This window comes from Diorhabda sublineata, chromosome 2 (genome assembly GCF_026230105.1).
Source record: "Diorhabda sublineata isolate icDioSubl1.1 chromosome 2, icDioSubl1.1, whole genome shotgun sequence".
NCBI lineage: Eukaryota > Metazoa > Arthropoda > Insecta > Coleoptera > Chrysomelidae > Diorhabda > Diorhabda sublineata.
The window spans coordinates 35,439,319-35,459,327 of record NC_079475.1 but is presented as its reverse complement, the minus strand read 5'-3'; the positions used below and the strand labels follow the sequence as shown (position 1 = coordinate 35,459,327).

General features: G+C 29.6%; 1 protein-coding gene across 1 annotated transcript; it reads right to left on the bottom strand.

The window, feature by feature from the left end:
- Positions 1-8,474: 8,474 nt before the first annotated feature.
- LOC130440506 (39S ribosomal protein L14, mitochondrial) lies at positions 8,475-13,386 on the bottom strand. Its single transcript, XM_056773694.1, has 2 exons — positions 13,103-13,386; positions 8,475-12,964 (listed from the first exon to the last, which is right to left on the bottom strand). Exons 1-2 carry the CDS (start codon positions 13,308-13,310, stop codon positions 12,711-12,713), a joined length of 462 nt encoding a protein of 153 aa, XP_056629672.1. The 5' UTR covers positions 13,311-13,386; the 3' UTR covers positions 8,475-12,710.
- Between the last annotated feature and the right edge of the window lie 6,623 nt (positions 13,387-20,009).

Below are 20,009 nucleotides of genomic sequence, written 5' to 3'. Positions count from 1 at the left end.
TTATTTTGCATTCCAACACATACTTTGGCATTGGCTTCCTTAAAATCCGTTCTTTAATCTTTTACATTCTTGTACTTCTGTACAATTGTTTAATATAGGGTGAAAAGCTTTTAAAAACTATAATTAACAAATTTAAAATCGAGAGGAAGAAAAAGATTATCAATTTTCTTTGCATGAATTGTTAATCTAGGAATTAATTTATTTCCTTTAGATGGGGAAATTAACAATAGAATATTTTCAGAAAGTGCAATCAAAGTCTAGATACATAGGAAATCACGCAAAGGCAGGAAAATATAATTCTAATGTAATTTCTAATAAATATTACCAAGGAGGTACTACTAATAATAATTTGTATTACGCGCCTTTGACATGATTCTTGTTCTTGTTCTTGGAATTTTGACTTTAAGTAAATAATCTTTTGCAGATAGAAGTGTCCCTCTATTTAAGTTTTTTTTTAATAATTGAACAGATAATTAAAACTTACACACTCAAATTTCGATTTCGCATAAAAGGACCGCATTAGGAAAATAAAATCTACAGTACACTTGCATGAAACAAAGTAAATGGTACTTCAATGCAAGCAGTAATTAAATCTGAATGATTAAAAATATAACAAATAATGAAGCAACTAGTTTATTTTCAGTGATATGCAAACTAATATACTTTGTATATTAAACTAAATATAAAGTGCAATTTAAAAATTTACGCTGTTACTTTTTTGAAATATATTGTTTGTCTAAACATTAATTTCTTAGTTCATAAATTCAATGTGCAGTTTTAAACTTTAATTTTCTATAAAATTTAGTACGGGAAGTCAGATTGACTAAAAAAATATTTGGAGTGTTGTTTTATTTGGATATGATAAGAAATTGTCATATAATTTCCTCTTTTTTTCCATTTGCATGTCAGGTATGATTGTAGATTAATGTTTAAAAAGCTTGGTGAATACACAAAAAAGAAGCATGGTGAGAATAATTTTAAGGTAGCTAAATGATGTTTGGCATTGAGACAAAACGATTGCTTAGGTGTGTTATTTCTAGGAATGATGATTGTTATAATCCTGTATATCAATGTTTACTATCCTTCACAAATATGTCAATAATTAGAATTCCAAGAAAGATAAGGTATACATGCATTATATATAAAAAACCTAACAAAAAAATGTACACAATACGTGAGAAAAGATTAATAGAAAATGTCTTTATGTATTTAAATTTATTTATAATTTGTTGTAGAGACCATACCAGACTTGGCATATTCGGAATGCAGATAAAGAACCTACAAAAAATATAATTTTTTAAGTTCTTTAAGGCTTTAAGCTGTCAAAAAAGTTAAAATTCCATTTTTCTTTAGATGAGAAAAAAATTGGAATTGGCTTAAAGCTCGTATAGATAGCAAATCAAATATATTTTGATCCTATTCCCATCTAAGAAATAGGATATAGGCATCTATGCTTATATCCTATTTAAGATATATAAGGGCACATAAGGCCAAGTTATATATATTCTAAAGGAATTAATTTTAATGGAAAATATAAATAATGATACCGAAATTATTTGAGTTATACTTACAATAAGCCAAACTTTGAATTAACGTCAAAATTTAAAATATTTATATTGAGAATTTATTTCAAAATACCAGATACACTCATAAAGTTACACTTTGAATTCAAACTGTCACCTCTAATGTAGCAAAAATCAGTTTAATCTAAATATCAACAGTAATTTAATATTAAAGGGAGGGATAGATAGATATTGAAGCTTGTTCAATTGTTGATCATCGGTATACCAATAAAAGTCTCTATGCCTCTTTATACCATTCTGATTGAATCACCATGATTTTAAAGTTTCGTGTGGTGAGAATGGTAAATGAGGAGAATAACAAGTTACCACTTACTTACTATTTACTATTACTTACATGGCGTTTCCTCTGCCTTTAATATAAAATATGCAAATTACACATTATTTTCAAATCTGATGAGTGAGCTGGTATTTTAGCGAAGTTTACTCGCCCAACTTCAAACCTGATATGACGTGTGTTTTAGATTGGTTTCATGATAAAATCGATGAAAATTGTTAACAATATCCAATTATTCAGCGCTTAAGATGATATTTTATATTTCTATAGGCCATAGTCCCATACGATTGGAAGATAGGAGTTCTGATTTTGACACATGAAAAAGAATACACCAAGCTTTGCGCCAATTATAGATACATTGCTGATATGCTGATATAGTGTTCAAGATTATGCATTCACAATTAAACAATTAATACGGAAAGACAGAACAAAAGAAGTACACATTGCATTCCTAAACATAGAAAAAGCTTTCGATAAAGAACAAAACAGGTTCTGATAGCCTGAAACAGAGAAATGTACTTAGAAGGCTGTTGTACACACAAACAACTCAGAATCCCGAAGTTTTTCAATAAATGACTCAGGAAGGGTTACTGAGTCCTCTGTTGTTCTTGATAGTTTTGGTTGTTATGATTAAATGGGATATTATAGGTTAAGTAGAGAAGAATGTGCCTATGCAGATGACTTGCAACTACCGAATGGTATACCACGATAAGGGAAAGAAAACTAAATAAGAGAAGTCTGAGGGTTATACTTAGGGGAAGGAAATAAACAGAGGAACGTAGGGATAGAAGGAGAAAAAATCACGAAAATATAGAAGAGAATCAGCCCTACACCTTCTGGTAGACAGGGACTTACATGTTTGTATCGTCAATATTTATCTCAATTATGAACAGACCAGTATTACTGATATCTACTGTCTGTTATTATTAGAAACCACGTGATTAATGATGGTAAACTTGATTACAGGTGTTTGATTTAGGTAAAGTTGAAAGGAATGGCAATCGTTAATTTCTCTCGTAGTCGATAGTGAAATATGCATGTTGCTGGTAAACAACTGATGATATTTTTAGGTGAAGATAGGAACAGTTAGAACGAGGAGAGCCGCACATTTTGTTATATTTCTTAGAATTTGATGATTGAATAAAATTTAATATGTATGTATATGTAAATGAAATCATATTTTTATACATCGTTGAGAGTTGTAGCAAATAACAATTTTTTGTCGCAAGATATTAAATCTTGTCAATATATCGGATGAATTATTCACCGATACGTTTAATTGTTATGAATATGATTAGCTTTCATGAAAACTTAACGTACATATACGAAAATATTTTTCTGGGTATTTTTATTTTTTGAAATATGACAAATGCGTGTGTTTGATATACAGAACGATTTAGGAAGGATTTAAAATTCCAGCAAAACCAGTTCGGTTTCGTCTCTTAAAAAATACATGTAGGTTACAAAGTTATACATATGTAAAACATTAGCATGTTTTTTTCTCTAAGCATAATTGACAAAATAAGTGTGAATTAATTTTTAAAATTGTTTATCTCAAATATATTACCTACCTAATTATCAGTGGAGAAAAAAATACTATTGGAAATTCAGCCATGTGTCTATATGTATTATATACAGGTTGTCTATATATTATAAACATAGTTGTTAGGTTATTCGATTTAAATATGTCACTCAAATATTTATACTAAATATAGAAATATGTCCATTTATTTTTATTTTTAAACGAAATATTAAATACTTATGATGGTGACGGCATTGAATTTATAAAAAATCAAATGTTTTTTTAATTTTCATTAAAAGTAATCTTGTACATTAGAATAATGTTAGATGGTTAAATATAAAGTCAAAAATTTTTTATTTTATCTATTATATTTTGAGAAGATAGAAAAGTATTGATACTGCTAAATTCTAATGATCAAGTGGTATGATGTATGGTTCCGTAAACTTTTTATCTATCATATTTCCAGATAATACTGTTGTTTTCCATTACCTCTTGAATTTCTTATATTAAATGTATTCTTTGTTAACTTATTTTAAAGATAGTTTGTTTATTATTACAATGGAACACATAATTTTTTTAACAATTAACTTTTAGTAATACAAATTTTAACCTCAATTAATTTATCATTATCATAAAAAAACATGAAATAAGAAAGATATTAGGGCCTAGCAAGGGAGAATAATACCTACCCTAACTAATTCTAATGTTAATTTAATATTTAGAATCATGAAATCATTAGAAAAAAATGGGGAAGATTTATAGTAGATCTTCTTATACAGTAATCCTTTAATAAGATCTAAATCTTCAATATACATAGATAATTCAAATTAGCACAATGGTAATTGATATCAATCACAGATATGTGGTAACGAGCCATCAAAAGTAACACATTGTCTTATTTCTTATTATTAATTAAATTATGTTTCGGAAATCAATTAACTAATTAAAATATTATCATACACACTCGTTTAATACTAATACTATCATTTATTAATTAAAATAATAATTACTCTACAATAATGGCACATACCACTATTCTATTTGAATTCATTGTCAATAAACTTTTTATGAAATATTTACGTATAAAAACCCGATATGAATATTATAAACGATAACAATGAAAACTGAAGATAATAACGTGACAACGGAGATCAAGGCAAGAGTTGCTGCGGAGAACAGATGCTTCTGGGCAGTCCAGAGAGCGCTCAAGATTATAGGGCTCTCATGAAGGTCAAAGCTCACAATTTACAAGACAATAATTTGTCCATACGGATGCGACGACAGATGAGCGGAGAAATTCTGAGATGAGACAGATGTATGGCGAGCCAGATTTAGTGACGTTAATTCGGGGTCTCGCGTCTCAGGTGCTCGATACCCGCGTAGATTTTGGAGCTCCTAGAGGAAGACCGCGTTGGTTAGAGGACGTTGCGGTGGACTTGATCCAGCTAGGGATTCGACGTTGGAGGTTGGAGACACACACATTGGCAGTCGATTGAGATTGGTTGAGAAGTGCCGGTTAAAAAAGAAGAATCGCTACAATAATTCGATGGTAGAATTTCTACTAATTAATTTATATTTCATTAAACTGTTTTACATACCATTAAAAAAATCTCTTTTCCACTTTGTATTACTTTTACCATTGAGTGTGTTGATTGTTTTGGTTTAGTGTTTCCTTGTAATTTAAGGTTAATCATCAGCTGCTTAAATACCTCTTAGTCTTGGACAATTTAGAAAAGAATTCTGACAAGAATTATAACCTTGAAATATATATTTGAAAATATGTTAAATTAAGTGTTTTTTGGGTGACATACTATCAATATGCAAAATTTATTAAAAAAAATATGTTGAAACACTTTATGAATAGTTTAGGACATCCTGTATAGCAAAGTATAAGTGTGTTAATTTCACTTAAAAAAATGAGATATCCAGTTTAGTGAATAGATTTTTTAAAATTATAAAAAAATTTAGACTTTCTCAAAAAAGATTCCTTTTTTAATGTGCCAAATAACAGTTTGCAGAGAGATAGTTACATATTTATAAAATTGACGCACTTATACCAATTTACAAATGAGGAAGCTGGCTTCCTATTTCTAATAATTTGATTAAATGTTGCATTTATTAAAAATGCATATTAACATACAAATTTTTCGAATCCTCTTTGTGTAAGAATCAATGTAGGTAATGTAGATTTTCTTAAGTATCTTTGGGGAAAAAATAAACATTTTTTGTACCAAAAACAATTGAATATAAGCAACCAGAATTAATATTGTCTGAACACATTTTTTTAACTTTGAATTAACAAGAATAAATGTTTCAAAATTTCATAAACAAAACTTATGAAATGTGAAATGGGAGTGTATTGAATGCTTAATTAAGTTAAGAAAGTTCACAAACTTTTATCAAATTAAAATTTCACGCTTTTTGAAAAAATACCTGGTTTTTATCTTTGATTGCTTGCACAAATCAAAGCAATTGAGGAGGTAGACAAAACAAGTTGCAGGCTCAAGATTTAATTTTGCCTCTCGATCATAGAGTTAATATTAATTCTATTCTCTCGATTTTTTCCATCCATCAGTGTATAAGTCAAGCCTTAAAAGGTTACATTACTTTCCATCTTACTTCAAATTATTCAAGTGTTATTTACTCACATAATTCAGAACCATAATCAATGGAGAAGTCTCAACTCTGGACTACCACAGAGCAGCGCTCTGGGGAAAATATTTTGTTTATTATTTACATCAGATCTCCCTATGACAGAAAATACTATAACAGGAACATTTGTGGATGATACAGTTATTTTATACAGTCTTAACCTCTTAGAAGATGTAACAAGAGTCTACTCAAATTAAAATCAGTTCAAGAAAGAACCAATGTCCAACAATTACTATCAATAATGTAGTAATACAATCTAAACTAATACAGTTCCGTCAACAGTAAGAAAACTTTTGCTAAAATAAAGAGATTTGATCGGGACGCGGCGAAAAAGAGGGGCCAATGTACGGCCGTTCCAAATGCTAATGCAAAGCAATGTAATAAATGTAATCAGTTCATTCTACATTCATATGAACAATAAGAACTGCTACAAATAACGATTCTATTACGTTTTTTCTATTTGAGGCAATTGTAAATTGTTTTGTGAATCATCTGGTGATGTGTGCATGGGTATTTTGACTGGCTAAAGGCCATTTGGCATGGTTCAAGATAAATTACATTCAATTTCTTGCAAAATCAGAATATTGCAAGTCTCTTGCCATTGTATCAAGGCTGCCACTAACAAAAATTTCATTAGTAAAATAAAACAAATTCCTAATCTCCAATTTTATTTAATATTTTGTGACACTTTAAAAAAAGCTTTCTCATGATCAAATATTCATGTATATTTGTAAATATACTGCCTTCTGATATCTTTACGACCTCAACCACAACTAATTTGTGGACCTTTTTATGTTTTCTGAAGTAACCACCTCAATTGTACGCTCAGAACGTTCACCATCATCAGTGTCTGTACAACCACGTTTATATTCTGCAAACCAACAACAATTAATTCTTTTCGATGGAGCAAAGTCCGGATAAGACTTTTGAAGCCATTGCTGAGCTTATACTTATGTTTCATCAAGAAGCAATGACAAATTAACGAAAATGTTTTGAATCCATTGTTTTGAAGATAATAAAAGTAGCTTCACTATCACTTGTTTATGACTAATAAAAATGTCATGAAATTTCAAACCTAGTCTCTTCAAAGTACTTCATAAACGTCATATGGATTTAACAATGGCAGCGCCCTCTGTGTGTCAGTCACACGATTTTATTGAGTGATGTTATATTTACATATAAGTTTGGACAAATTTTGCTAAATCAACATAAAGTCATTCACTTTCAGGACGTATTAGCCACAATTTTAGACGTAAATCCATCGAAATTATTTATGTATAATAGAAACCACATTTGAAATTGATTAGGTACGTATAAAACTTTTGTTAAAAACATTAAATATGTAAGTATTAAACTATTCACTTTAAAGTTTGTGAACTCGATCTACTTTTAAGCAGTTGTACCAAAAGTTGATTATTCTGCAAGATGTTTAAATTCGTCAAACAAAAAATATGAAAAAATGATATTTATTTCAATGCTAAAGATCCTACAGTTTGTTGTTTTTTCAATCTCTTCAAATTTTATGGATCGGCTACTATTTGTTTTTCAAATCACATTAATTAGGATCAACTTAGTTTTAATAGAATTAGTTTTGCATGCAAGGGTTTTCATAATTTTAGTAATAATATATATATTTACTTTGTCTATTTGAATATTAGATAAGAAAAAGTATGTCACGTCAATATTTTTATGTATAAAATAAAAAAAATATCAGAAATGGAAACTGAGGCCTGATGTTCTCCGGCACGTGGCCATCAGAGCATCACTTCGTTTGATAGATGAATAAAAATTTTAATATAATTAAAAACTACGAACTTCATAATAGAAAACTTTTTTTCCCGTGACTTAACTTTTTCTTATGCTACTTGTATTGTTTAAAACATTTAGGACCTAAGTAATAAAAAAGTTCTTAAGGTATATGAAGAATTGACAATTTGTATCATTTTGTACTATAATTATGTTACAATTCAAAAAATTTAATTACTTAAAAAAGTGATAGATAGGTTTAGGTTTGGAAGGGTATTTTTAAATAAAATACATAAAATATTGTTCCAATAAACTTGGTTGTTATCAATTTATGGCAGCGCACTGTAATAAAAATTTTTGTGGAATATGAAACAGATTAAAGCGTTTTTTTATATATTTATAATAGATATTGAAGCAATTTTTTTTAGAAATACTTCTAGTCAGTGTTATCCCTTTTGTCTAAGTCAAGTCATATAAATGGAGTTAGTTAACCAACTAATCGATTAGGAGAATGGCCTGCAAGCGAACTTTTAACAAAACTGAATATGCAAACATAGGGTGAATATTTTGTAACTGAAAACTGTTGAGAAATGTAAACAGTCTATTTCAAAAGACATTAAAGATGACCAAAAAATGACTAGTATTAGTTTGTCGAACAATTATCAAATCAAGACTGAAAAACTTTTTTTAAGGTATATTTTTAATTGATTTTAGGCAAAAACTTATTACTTCTGGCTTATAGTGCAGTACTGCATTTGCTTCTTGAGCAAAATTTTAGGATAAGGTTTCGAATCATTTAGTCTGCATAGAAAATAATTTGTCATATTACTGAAAAAACTATTTCAACATTCTCAAACGACAAATATTTTGAACAAAAAATATTTTATTTCAATACGTTGTCAATATTATAGAGATATGGAAAAAGTAATAAAACAAAATGATAATGAATTTAGGTACCAAGTATACGAAAAGTTAAATTTAACTGTGTGTGATTATTTCAAGTTATATTACTTTTTCCCACATCATTTTAACTACAATATATTGTATTCCCGAACACTGCCATTTTGTACAGAAACCAAAATAGAATAATTTCGAAATAAGACAAAAAATTTATAATGCTCTCTACCAAACCTGAATCTTTCATTAACAAATTACTTGGTTTCATTATTTTTTTTATTATAAACAGACTATTATAAGCAATTTTAGATAAGCAAAGCAGATGTAATATCAGTTTTTAATATTGGGACGTGAAGATGGTTCTCCAGAACAAAAGGAATTGTTTTATTTTTAAACAAATAAGCTTTTGTTTGCATTGTATGTTTGAAAGCAGCGAGTGCTGAAACGTAACGAATGCGAAATACACTCTCTAATGAGTTATGTACAATATGTTTCCTACGACCACGTAAAAAATTCTTCAAAAAAACGTATTTTTTAAATAAGAAAGTCAATTAAACAATATGACGCATGCGTTGAAAAGTATTTCAACACATATGTTGAAAAATATACTACAAAATATTTTTTATTTTGTAATATATAATAGAGATGACAAACACAGAAAGAATGATTATGAAATATTTTATAACTAAAAAACCCATAGAACAATAAATTTTTATACTAAATAGATTAGATAGGTACCTAACAAGAACTAAATAATTCTTAATGATTTTGTTTTTTACTTTTTTTCTGAGACGTTATAAAAGTTGAATGTAAAGTTGTTCATCATAACAATTACTAAGTGAATTTGTAAATCATATTGTCTAGTTCTTCAGTCTTCTTAAATTTAGCCTTTTGCCTTTCGGCACCCAGCCAGATTCATATTGTATTCGCGTATTCCCTCTATCGTTCGAGACCATATATAACATATGAATACATGTATGTTTTGTTATTTTAAGTACCTGTGTACTTTCTTAGGTAAAAATGAGTGTGCAATCATCATTTTTATAAGTGGTCGTAGGAAAACTTAGATTTCACATCAAATTTACAATTTTGATATTTATTATATCATTTGTCAATGAAAAAATCTAAATACCTATCCATAGTGTATATATATGTAGTAATTACTCTTGTGTATGAGAAATAACATTTTAAACGGTGTTATTTCTGGGAGAAATGTAAGTAATAACTAGTTCTTACATCATATTTTAGTGTTATTAATTCAAACTTATTCTAAATTGAACATTCATTATATGCCAACACCTAAAAAATTACAATGTCGAATAGTGTAAAAATAACTCAACTTGTAGTACTTACTTGAGTAATTTCTAAATACTATAATATATATTTGCTTGGGTCCATACTTTATAAGAAGTAAGTAAATTTGATTAAACGAATTTCGAACTATGCGAAAAAAAATGATTCCTGTCTATTGCTTTTTAACTAAAAGAATCGAATAAAAAAATTGTAAGCAATAGAATGGATTTTTCTATAACCTAAAAATAAATTTCTCTTGAGCATTCTGTATAATTTCTGTAAATTGAACTTGCTGTGATAATAGTGGGAATATAAAAAAGTTGAGAAAAATTATACCATTGACTTCTGCTTTGTTTATTAGAATTTTTAAGGGAGCTTTATCCATTTCGTTATTAACAAAGTTGTTTCATGGTTTGCACTGCTATTGCTTTGAATTAGAGATTTGGTAATAAAGTTGAAGTAAGACTGGGTGTAGCGATAGTAATAATAAAACTTTAATAATAGATGTAACTGTAAGTCTATCTTTAATAATTATTGAATGGAATGTAGTTTTGGTATATCTTTTATCAAGTGGTTTGATTAATACACAAAATTAGGGATTATTTTTGATTTTTTCAAAATAAATGTTTTACGCCAAGGAATTTTTAATTTAGTTTAAATATTCTCTTCCTTTAAAAAAATATTTTCCACTTCTCGTCTTGAAAATCCAAAAGTAGTTATCATTATATTTGCCTGGAACTATTTCTTGAACTGTTGATTATATTCATACTGAACACATTGTTTACACTACCAGTACACCAACACTCACAAATTACACTGTCTGGCGCGTTTTGATAACAAAGTTATCGTCTTCAGAGACCGAAGGTAAATTAAAACATATTAACAACATAACTATTTATATTAAAATATTCCAACCCATGAACTTCCTCCCACGAAAAACAAATCCAGAAAGTACACTTCTATCTCAGAGGGGAAATTTTACACTCATTCCTTAAGGCCCATTGTCCTCATTTAAACTGTTCTTACATTTAAATATCTCGATATTTTCAACAATTTATTATTGTTATGTTTATAAATATTTTTTTATTTCATGATTGTGATTGGCATTTTTTAATCGACATTTATGTCCTTGACTAAACAGCAAAAACATTTAAAAGTAAAGAGCCTCAAAAATCAAAAATATCCTTAAAATATCTTTTAAAAAATATACCAATGAAATACCACTCACTAAATCAGGATTATTTATCTTTTAATGATTCCATTTGTTACTGTGATTGTATTTATATGAATTGATAATATTAATATTTTACTATGCTATTCCGGAGTAACCTGTAAGTCGAATGGCCTCTACTATGATCCTAATCGTTTTTAAAACTAAGCTGTGTAAGCGAAGTCCAAACCTATTTTTATTCTGAGTCTATTAATTATATTATAAATATAAGGAAGTGTATTCTAGATTGTTTTTGTGTGTTCATTTTATGATTTCATTTTCTTCGGATTAATTTTTTTCGAAAATAATAAATATAATCCAGAAATACAAAAATGGAACTTCAGTCTTAGTAAGAAATTCGATAACTAATCATGACTCGCAAGTATTTGCGGCAAATAAGTTTTGAACAACACCAGTTGTTTTACGGAAGCTTATAATTTAACACTGCCATCTCATTAATATAAATTTATAAACCGGAAAAATTCGTTACTATGGTAGGCTCAGAATAGAATTAAAATTCCTTTACGATATGTATTGGGATAGATATAATGAATTTTTATGGACTGCTTGATGTTTTTGTATCACTCTATATACTCGCAAAATTAGTGAAATTCATATTAAGGCAAATGTCTATATATAAAACATAAACAATATTGAAATATTTCTTCTAACGATCCAATAAAAGTTATTAGCTGTTTCCCATCCCAACTCAGATTATTCTCACTTGTAACGTCGTAACTCAGTTCAGTGCACGTTCCTTTTCAGCTTCACAAGTGAGACATAACCACAGACCTAATAACGTTATTAGGTCTGTAGGACATCACGTTGTCAGATTTTGTCATCAAAATAAGCAAATAAATACACAATACTATATTAATGAAAACAGTGACGTCATTATTTGATTATAGCATACATAACTGAGTGTTTCAGTTCACTTAAACATAAATAGAAAGCAGTTATTATCTTCAAATGATCAACTTTTGCGTTTTAAAAATATATCTACCTTTATTTTGTTTATTTGAAAGAATATTTATTATTATATCAGCTATATTGATACATATTATTATTTAAACATATGGCTCTGAACACTTTCAGGTGTTGTGTCTAATTTGTAAATATGTGTATACTTTTCACTAGTTCTGTTAATGTGATACAATAACTATTAATAGTCTTTGTGGTCTGGTCAGATTAATTCACTGCACAGTTAGGTATGTGCTTTTATTATAGTTATGTTGTGTTGCTTGTACAATTCTGAATATTTCAATAAAAATACTGAGCTGTAAATGTTTGTGTTTCATTTTCTACCAATCAAAACTCTTCAAAGATACAAACTGTATATTTGCAGCAGATTGAAAAAATGTAATTACCATATCCACTGAAGAAGCTACTATAAGAAGACCTAGAGACTACCTGAAATACTACAAATTAAGCAGTAAAATCTAGAGAACAAGTTGCCATAGAAAAGATTTGGAAGACAGTAAAGAATGAACACGAAATTTTATTGTCTTAAAATTGGCTACAAATTAAATCTAGTCAAACAAATTTTGAGGCAATTCCCAACAATTTTGTGTAATCAGCACCTTTAGCGTGTGTCTTCGCTTTTAAAATGCTTCTAAGAATAGTTGGTATAGGTACATGTATTCTAGTACCTAATGGAGTGCCATTATCGTCAATTAATACAAGATTGTTGCTATCAAATTTTGGTACTTTCGGATTTTGATTTTGTTTCAATCCCACTAAGATTCCTTTTTTCTTTTCACCTTTAATAGCCACTAATACTTGGTCTCCTACAAGAATATTATAAACTTGAAGTTGAGCAAAAATTTATTCTTATTTGTGGTTACTAGAACATTCTTAACTTACATAATTAACTGTTAATTTGAACGTATCAGAAAGAACAAAATAAAAACGTTTGTAAATCATACCTATTTTTCCCACACCAGTTTTGTTATACACATGAATACATCTAGGGGGTTTTCCTTCTGCCATCGCTTGTTTTCCAATCTCACTATTATCTACTACCCGTAGTCTTGTCAATTTTTGTATTTCATTTATTTGACTCGTTAAATGAAAATTGCAATTGACGGTTTTTGTATTTATTATATTTTTTTGTAATAATTTAGATGAGAACATTTTCAAAAAATACAGAATTAGTTAGGTTATGTTGATAAATGACAGTTTCATATAAAAAAAGTGTGGGTAACGTATCACAAATAGTACAAGTGTACTTGACTTATTTAGGATATATGTATTATATTCGATCAAAGTAGATAATATTTTTTGTTACAATATTTTTATCCTGATTAAATTTACATTCAAAATCTTGATGTTATTGTTACGAGACATCTTTTGAGATTTCCTGGTATTAACGGAATTTTATGTTTATGTGTTTGAAGAATGTAGGCCGCTCGCAGCGCCTCTAAATATTAACGTTATAACTAATTTTATTTTGATTGTAACTGGAATAAATAGATAGCGCTGCTTATGTTGAATTATTGAAATTATCAGTAGTTCTCAAACAATCAATTTTATCTTAATTTCAGTAAGAACTTTTAATGAAATAGTTGTTATTAAACTAATAAGTGTATTAAGAATGCCGATTAATAGTCGAAATAGTTTAATACTTTAAGTCACATTTAAATTTTATTACTTGATAGTAAACAACAAAGAATAATTTTCTTCAGTGGTAATTTTATTATTGGGTGTATTAATATTTGAAATTTTTAGAATTATTGAAATTAAGAGAGAATTTGATAATTATCTGCTAAATAGTATTTTGACAATTTTTTATTTAGTTTCCTTGGATTTCTGTGACACGAAAAGAAGCTGTGGTTCAGGAGAAACTAATTTGACACATTCTGGAGATATTTTTTCTGAAAAGCCTTTAAATCGTCTAAAGTTTATTCTGCACATAAAATTATATATAAACCTTCGACTATAACTACGATTAACCTTCAGGAATAAGTTCTAAGAACTCGAAAAAGACATAGAATCATTAAAAAAGACTGAGAGTGGTTTAAGTAAAAGCCCACAGAACGTAGAAAGCACAAATGCTACCGCTCATATTGTTGAGTTGCGTTCATTATTTTGATATAAGAGAAAGACTATATCTTTGAAAAGGAGAACAGAGCGAGCAAATCAACTTCACTTTCACTTTCTTTTGTTAGATGTTCTATCTGGGGTGGGTTTATTGAATTTACATTGAGGACATTCTGCAAGAGTATCTCGTGCCTATCTCTTCTATCAATGTGAGTAGTTTTTTTCTCACGCGCGATAATGCTCAACTTTACGTGGTCCTAAATGTGAACGACGTTGATATAAATACAATGGATTGGTCAGATCTTAGTCCAATTGAACAGGCTAAAGAACAGAGTCCCTGCAGTGATGAATCAGGCGCAATTCGTAGCTGCCTATTCGATATTTCAGGCTGTGTCATTTAACCAATTATTAATGATGTTGATCTGAAACCATTGACTCAGAAGAGCACTTGGAGGACATACAAGATATCAAGCAGAACTGAAAGTTGGATAACGTGTAAATTAGTGTTATTGCGTACGAATGAAATGTTGAAGAATAAATCAATGTTGTGAATCTCAAACATTAATTTCAATTAGTAGTGAAGAGAAATTAAGTGCTGTTATTTCTCTTAGAATTGAGATATAGCAATAAACAAGACGTCAAAACGTTTGTTAACATTACAGTCTATCAACGAGTCAACTCCAAAAGGTTACCTTCCATTTTTTAAATTTACCTTTGTATATAACAAGAAACGAAGAATCTAAAGGAAGTATCGAATAATGTTCCTGCGAAATTAGGAAATATTTCTAAAATTGGCCGAACCAAAAAAGAGTTACAAACTGTGTCGAGATTTTTCTATTCCTTTTACTTTGTCTGTGCGTTTAGTTTAGTTTATTGAAAAGTCAATGATATATGTATATTTTTTTTGTGATGATTTATCTTGATTCAAGGTCTCGTTTCGACTTTTCTTAAAGTCTTTATCAAAATATGACTTGACATTTACAATGTGCGTAATTATATTAATTGATAGAATTTTTACTTGTTATATTGAATTGATTTTCTATTAGAAGATACCTAAAATACATATTTTCCAGCATTTTAACAATTTTATTAATTACAAAATTATTCCGTAAAAGATTAACATTCCGCTAATATATCTCAACTTTCCCATCAAATCCAAAGGACGGTATTTGTAACTCGATCTCCCAGATCACTTCAATTGAATCGTCAGAAAGCATTTTTGGTTCCTACAACATTTACCCATCCGTCTATGGTCCAGTATACGTATTACACTACACCATACAGTTGGTGTTTTTATTTGAGTGACACCGTGTTTGACAAGTACTTGAAGAGTGTCCACACCTCGATGAATGCATGTCACCTACAACCGGTGATTGAGCTAGACACTCTCACAAAGACTCTTCTGCAAATACACCTTGAGATACGACCGCGGACCATAAGGACGAAGGATTTAGAAAGATGCACAGGACCGGATAAACAAAATTAAGTAAAATTTTTTTATTTTATTCTGATTCGGTTGCAATATATTGGAATTAAATAATATAATTCACTCGCAATGAGAGATAATGATTTAGCAACAATTTAATTATTAAAAGATTGGTACTGTGTTATTACATTCAGATTGTAAGTCAGAAAATTGCTGACAACTATAGGGAATTTTTTCTCCTCTTTATAATATATAAAAAGCAACGCATTTTGACACATTTTTGAAGGATGTAAGTAACAATCACTAAAAAGCTATTGATTGCCTGTGATTACGGGTTGTAAGTCAACTTGTAGATGGGTTGCAATTACAAACATTACCTTCAAATGTTTATTTCATCACCAACGTCAAATTAGCAATGATTTTTTTCTTATTTTTAAAAATGCTTTAAAAAGTTTATATACTTGGAAATGTCTCATACTGAAGTGTAAACTACAGTATGAGAATTCATACCAGAAGCTTGCTGGAAACTTTAATACTTACATCAGATTTTTCGTGAAAGTACGCCAAAAGTACGGTTACTGAAACTGCAGTAGCAGTCTATGTTTGGCACAATTTGTTGAAGTATTCATACGTTGCTTCATATCTCTTCCTCAATTTTTATGGCAGTAGCGATAAACAAGCAAAATTAGTCGATTCTTCTATGTCCATTTGGTTGCAAATCAATCATCTCAATTTCTCTCAATTTTTGATGAAAAACTATCAGATTGATGTTAATGAATTACAATGTTTAAAAATGGCAAATACATTTAATAAGTTCCGAAAATAGACAAAGGCACTTCTGCTTGAAATTCCTTATTATACTCTGGCAGAATTCCACAATTTACCATAGACTCAATTGACTGGCATTATTCAATTTAGTACTAAGTAAGATACTATATGTATTATAATTATTATTAAGCCAAATTATTTTTTTTTATATAATATAAAATTGTGTCGCTTTGTCCAAAGCATATGACTGACTCTCTATTTATTGCCATATGTTACTTATATTACTTACATCCCATATTGTATGAATAACTATTACTTATAAATAGAATATTATCAGTATTCTTTGTCTTCTTCCATAGAAGAAACGTGGATCCACCGAAGCAAACCAGACATCAAACAGCAGTTAAGACAACTGGTTTTGTGGGGTGATTGTCGCGAAAGAAGATTTTCATTCATTAAAGTCATTTATTTATTTTTCGGAACGGATAAAAAAAGTAGAAGAAAGCTGAAAAACTGAGACTGCGTTGTAGAATTGAATGATTTGTTATCTAAAACTTCTTTTTCATTGAGAAAGTCTGACTAACACTCGTTCATGATCTATCTATTGCCGGAAAAATGTTTTTTTTTTTTGGAATAGTCATGTAATTGTCTTCATCGAAAATCTCCAAAAAGGTAGAAATTGGAAAAAAGCGAACGCGATTGAAAAAAAAAGAAGAACGCACCTTCTCACACTTCGCACTTAATCAACGACTTTTTTCTGTTTCCTTACCTAAAAGGTTCACTAGCAGAAGAGAGATTTTGAATCAGATGAAGGCGTTATCGAATAAGGAGAAGAAAGACGGCAACTATAATTTGGAAAGGTAAAAAAAGTTAGAGCATAGCCGCAGTAAGGCTAAGCGCGTACATACAACTATTAAGTTGTTTGTCAAAAGTTTATAGAATCAAATCTGAGTCCGCATACACGATAGTTGTCGACTAAAAACTCATGAAACCAAATTAACTGACTGCCTATTTTTTGATAAAGTTGTACAACTAACTTTTATTGGAGTGCGCATACACAGAATTAAACAGTGGTGTCCTATTCAGGCCAGTTTTGTGAAAAAGACAAAAATCCGATACTAAATACAAAATGAAGACTTCCAGCAATATTGACCACATGTGTTAAAAGAGAAGATTTGGATGAGGATAAAAACTTTGCTACCTACATTAAAATCGTTATATGTTGATGAAAAAAATTTAGGTAAAGATTGAAATTAGTCAAATTTTGAGAAAGATCACAAACCATAGAATATCCGTCTTCAAGAGAAATTCTAGAGGTAAATTATACAAGCTACAGAAATAATGCGAGATCTTATGTTTCAATCCAAATATACACACAGTACATTCCATGGCCAATTTTTGCATCCACTCCGAATTCTGTAAGTAACTTGCAGAACTTAGTGGCAGCCTTCAGCCGTTCACTGGATAGAGTTATCCTAGATTTATAATTATTATTACAATAATAAAAAACATCGTCAAAATTATTACAAATATGTTTTATTACTTACCTTGAATTTACAACACTTAATTTTTCTTCTGATACTTTTTTCACTTATTCTGTAAAAAATTTCCACGGTAATTCTTCAAATTAGATCTTCTTTAAGCAGTTTTTTACGTTGATTTCAAAAATGTAATTAGTTTTTTACTACCACGTCTGGTTAACTCACAATTCCATAATTTCTTCACTGAATAATCAGACAACCGCGACGCACCGAGAATGCTGACGAAATAAAAACTACAAACAAATAAAGGAAGTAGTTAATTAGTCACTCTATAGTCACCTATTCTTCTTCCGATATCTGTGAAAATATAAAATGAGCCATTCGAAACGGAAGTATTTGAATAGTCCTGATGTAACAGAGAAGTGACATTAATGGGTTAGTTAAGAACCTGTAGTTTGCCTATTTCAACTTAATACTTGAAGATCAAGTCAAATAATAGGCTCCCCATAAAGTGCGTCGCACCTGTATAGAAGGATTACGTCTTTGAGAGGCAGGAAAAAAGAAGCGAATGCCCTATGGGATCCCTATGCTATGGCTAAAACCACAGAATCATGTAAACGGCTGCTATTTTTGTATGGTCAAGACTAGTGGATACAGTTCTAAAAATAAAAAGAGCGTTGTTTACTACAGCATTCCTTCAGCAATACGACCTGTCCCATGTGGGCAAAATTTATCGATTCCATCTCCACCTGAGAGTGAGGCTAATTCATTAGAGGATGAATTTACTACATGAAGACGCAAACGAACATAGCTATTTACCCAAGCAGAATTAAATGGTTTGGTTAGAAATTTAATACTATCGAAAAAAGAATCTGAAGTTCTAGGCTCACAACTGAAATCAAAGCTCCGGATATATTTCTTCATAGTATTTATATAGAGAAGGAGATTTACCATCTTTCTTTGAAGAGAAAAATCTAGTGTTCTGTTGTAATATTTCGCATCTAATATTTTGGAATTACTTATGAAACGTCTGAGAAGAGACTGACATGCCTTTTGCTAGGTCAACAGCTGGGTTATACGAAAATGCCGTGCTTCTTATGTGAATGAGACAGTACAGCTCGTGACAAACACTAGAAACAAAAATTGTGGCCTAAACGACAAAAAATTTGACCTGGTATGAAAAACATACTGCAAGAACCATTGATGTACAGATTGATGTAGCAATTTGTGACCGATTTATCAAAAGAAGGCGCCTGCTTCAAGTACCTTCCAAAAAAATTTTCACCTCACCTCCGAAAAAATAAAGGCGCGGATTTTCGTTGGTTCACAAATCCGAATTTTGATGGAAGTCGTAAATTTTGAAAAAAGTATCAAGCAGAGAAAAAAATAGCGGTTTTGTAGGCAACAATAAAGATCCCGAGTACAAAAACCTAGTAGGAACAATGTTACTCCAAAAATCTTGGATGCAACATGAACGTGAAAGTGCACTTTCCACCTTGATTATTTCTCTGACACAAAAGAAATGGAAAAACAGTACGAAATAAGGTGGAATAAAAATATTTTCAGAGAGAGATTTTCAAGACACCCAAGAGATATACAGGAAATCATAAAACAAAAGTTTAAAAGCTAAAATAAAATGCTTTTACGTTACTATCTCATCTAATTTTACATGCTTCAAAATGCTTTCATATTTTTTTTTCAATTAATTTAAAATTCATCCCTTATCTACTATTCATTTCGATTCATACATCTCGGTTGGTATACGTAAACTAATTTTGAAAACACATATCATAGTTGAGTAAAATTAGATTTTGGAATTGTACAAAATCTAGACGTGATATAGAAAAACGGAAAGCAGATATAAAATCAGCAAAAAAAATATTTCAGAAGCAGCTATTTTCATTGAATCATTTGTATAAAAGTTTTTATATGCGGGGTGGTGTTATCTTTCTCTTTTCAACCTCCGAATGAAGGAGAGTACTAGCCAGAACTCTCTTCGATTAATCAATTTATACTACCAATAAGGAATGAGGAGTGATCGAGATCTCAACGATTATTGTCTGTATGCGGACCCTACACACCTAAATAGTTGAAATCGTTGATACCTATTGATTTCGA

What these genes read in the sequence shown, in the direction of transcription:
- LOC130440506 (XM_056773694.1), bottom strand. Translation starts at nt 13,310, where the DNA reads ATGTTCTCATCTAAATTATTACAAAAAAATATAATAAATACAAAAACC. An exon ending in AACTGGTGTGGGAAAAATAG is followed by an intron (nt 12,965 to 13,102) that starts GTATGATTTACA and finishes ATATTCTTGTAG; the next exon opens with GAGACCAAGTATTAGTGGCT.